We start from the raw sequence: 1,813 nt of genomic DNA on the forward strand, positions 1-1,813 counted from the left end.
TACAGCTGACTTCAAATTGAGGATGTTATAGATGGGGATAAAAAAAAAACGTAAAAGAGGAGAAAGAAAAATGGGTGGGTGTTGTCACCATTGGCTAATAAACCTGTATCTACGAAGCCTTTGTCAACATGTGGTGGGAGGGGGAAGAGAGAAGTAATTTATTGAGATGTGGTTATTTCTATACATAGTCTACATGAGCTGAAATTCAGACCATGAGAAAATGCTGATGTGTTAATTATAGAAAGACTTTATTATGGAAGTTTGTCCAGTACCATACACACACTTTCCCCCTCTTCCCCCCTTCTTAGTATGTGTGCATTAAAAGAAATGGAGGCAAGGGAAGATGGCTGAGAGGATGCTTTTTTGATCATTGCAATTGGAAAACATTGAGTACAACTCAGTTTCTTGTCCTTCTATAACCTAGCACGTCATTGAAATGAAAGCCTTCTCATCCTTGCCGAACTCTTTATCTTTTGTGAAAAACATAAAAGCTTTCTTCTTTTTAAAATATAGGATGTCCGAAGTTTTCCTGCAAAAAAAAGGGTTCCTGACAGGAATTAAGGTTTTCCCTGGCTTCCTTACCACTGCTTCCCAGTGGACATCACTGTTTTTAGCCCCATTAGGTCTGGGGGGGAAGATGATATCTCGGAATAGCCGGAGGGGAGGAAAGGGTGCTGTTCAGTTTTGAAGCGACATTTCCCAGAGCAAAGAGACAATTTGGAGGAAAGTCACTACCAATAGTCACTATTACTAAAGCCCTGCTGGAAAAGTTTCCCATTGATAAACTGAGAAATTGGATCTACCAGCTTCCCCTAGCTCAGCTCTCCTAAGCCAGCTCCCACAAGCTCCTCATGAGGTAGTGGGAGTTCGAAAGGTTTTGCCCCCCTTGAAAAGATTGAAACACTGAATCACTGAAACAGCAGCGTCTTCTTCTAGGATCTTCAGACAATGCCTCAGGCACCAAAACGGGACAGAGGATGCTTGTGTCAGTGATGCACAATTCCTGACTTCATCCTCCACCTCCCTACCTCAACTCCTCCTCCCCCCAACACTTCCTCTGCTCCCCAAAAGCGGTGGCTGCCACACTTGGGGAAAGAGGAGATGGAGGGAGTGTAACAGGATCTTTTTTTTCCAAGAAAAAAAATAAAAGAAAAAAAGACATTGACTCTATTTGCAGAGGATTTCTTCACTTACCAGAGCCGTGCCCACTGAGAAAGCTGCCATCAGATATGCCATGCCCCGGGGGCGGTGGCCAGGGGACAACAGAGCCAGGCTCCCGCTGCAGGCGGTGGTGCAGAAGGGGGAGGCAGCCCCAGCAGATGGGAAAGAAGAGAGAGGAGGGAGAAGGAGGAGGAAGGAAGGGAGGAGGGAAGAGGGAGGAAGAAGGAGGAAAAAGGCACCTTTTCAGGCTCTGGCTTATTGTTTACCAGCGCTCCCTCTTCCCTGCCCCCAATGCACCGCTCAGTGCTTCACTGTCTCCAAATAGGCTCCAGTGATTGGACTAACCAAGAGAGGGGGCGGGGTTACTTGCAGGTAAACGTGCTCTTGTTTTCCTCCTTCCCATCTGTGTGATTCACTAGTCTGCCTTTCTGTTATTCCTCACAGAGGTTTTTCCTTATCTTCCTGCCTCTCTCCCGCCTCCATTCTGGGTCGCTATCTATAGATGGGGAAGCATGCAAAAGAGAGTGGGGGAGGGAAGTATGCATGAACAGGACAAGAGATGCTAATGCTGGGTACGTTAGTGTTTGTTATAGCAGACCCTAATAAGGTACGTCTTAACAAATCTCTGCTTTCCAAAAACCTGCTTGAGATT

General features: G+C 46.2%; 1 protein-coding gene across 2 annotated transcripts in view; it reads right to left on the bottom strand.

Annotated features, from left to right (window-relative positions):
• Window positions 1-1,461, bottom strand: part of ABCG1 (ATP binding cassette subfamily G member 1) — a 106,219-nt gene extending 104,758 nt beyond the window's left edge. For both annotated transcript variants that reach the window (XR_003567454.1, XM_027843587.1), the window contains exon 1: window positions 1,195-1,461. Coding sequence is in view for 1 of the 2 variants with exons in the window: in XM_027843587.1 (XP_027699388.1) it covers window positions 1,195-1,236 (42 nt within the window). In the remaining variant the exon portion in view is untranslated. The remainder of the gene's footprint in view (window positions 1-1,194) is intronic.
• Between the last annotated feature and the right edge of the window lie 352 nt (window positions 1,462-1,813).

The sequence above is a fragment of the Vombatus ursinus genome, unplaced genomic scaffold, assembly GCF_900497805.2.
Source record: "Vombatus ursinus unplaced genomic scaffold, bare-nosed wombat genome assembly UNPS02014924.1, whole genome shotgun sequence".
Lineage (NCBI taxonomy): Eukaryota > Metazoa > Chordata > Mammalia > Diprotodontia > Vombatidae > Vombatus > Vombatus ursinus.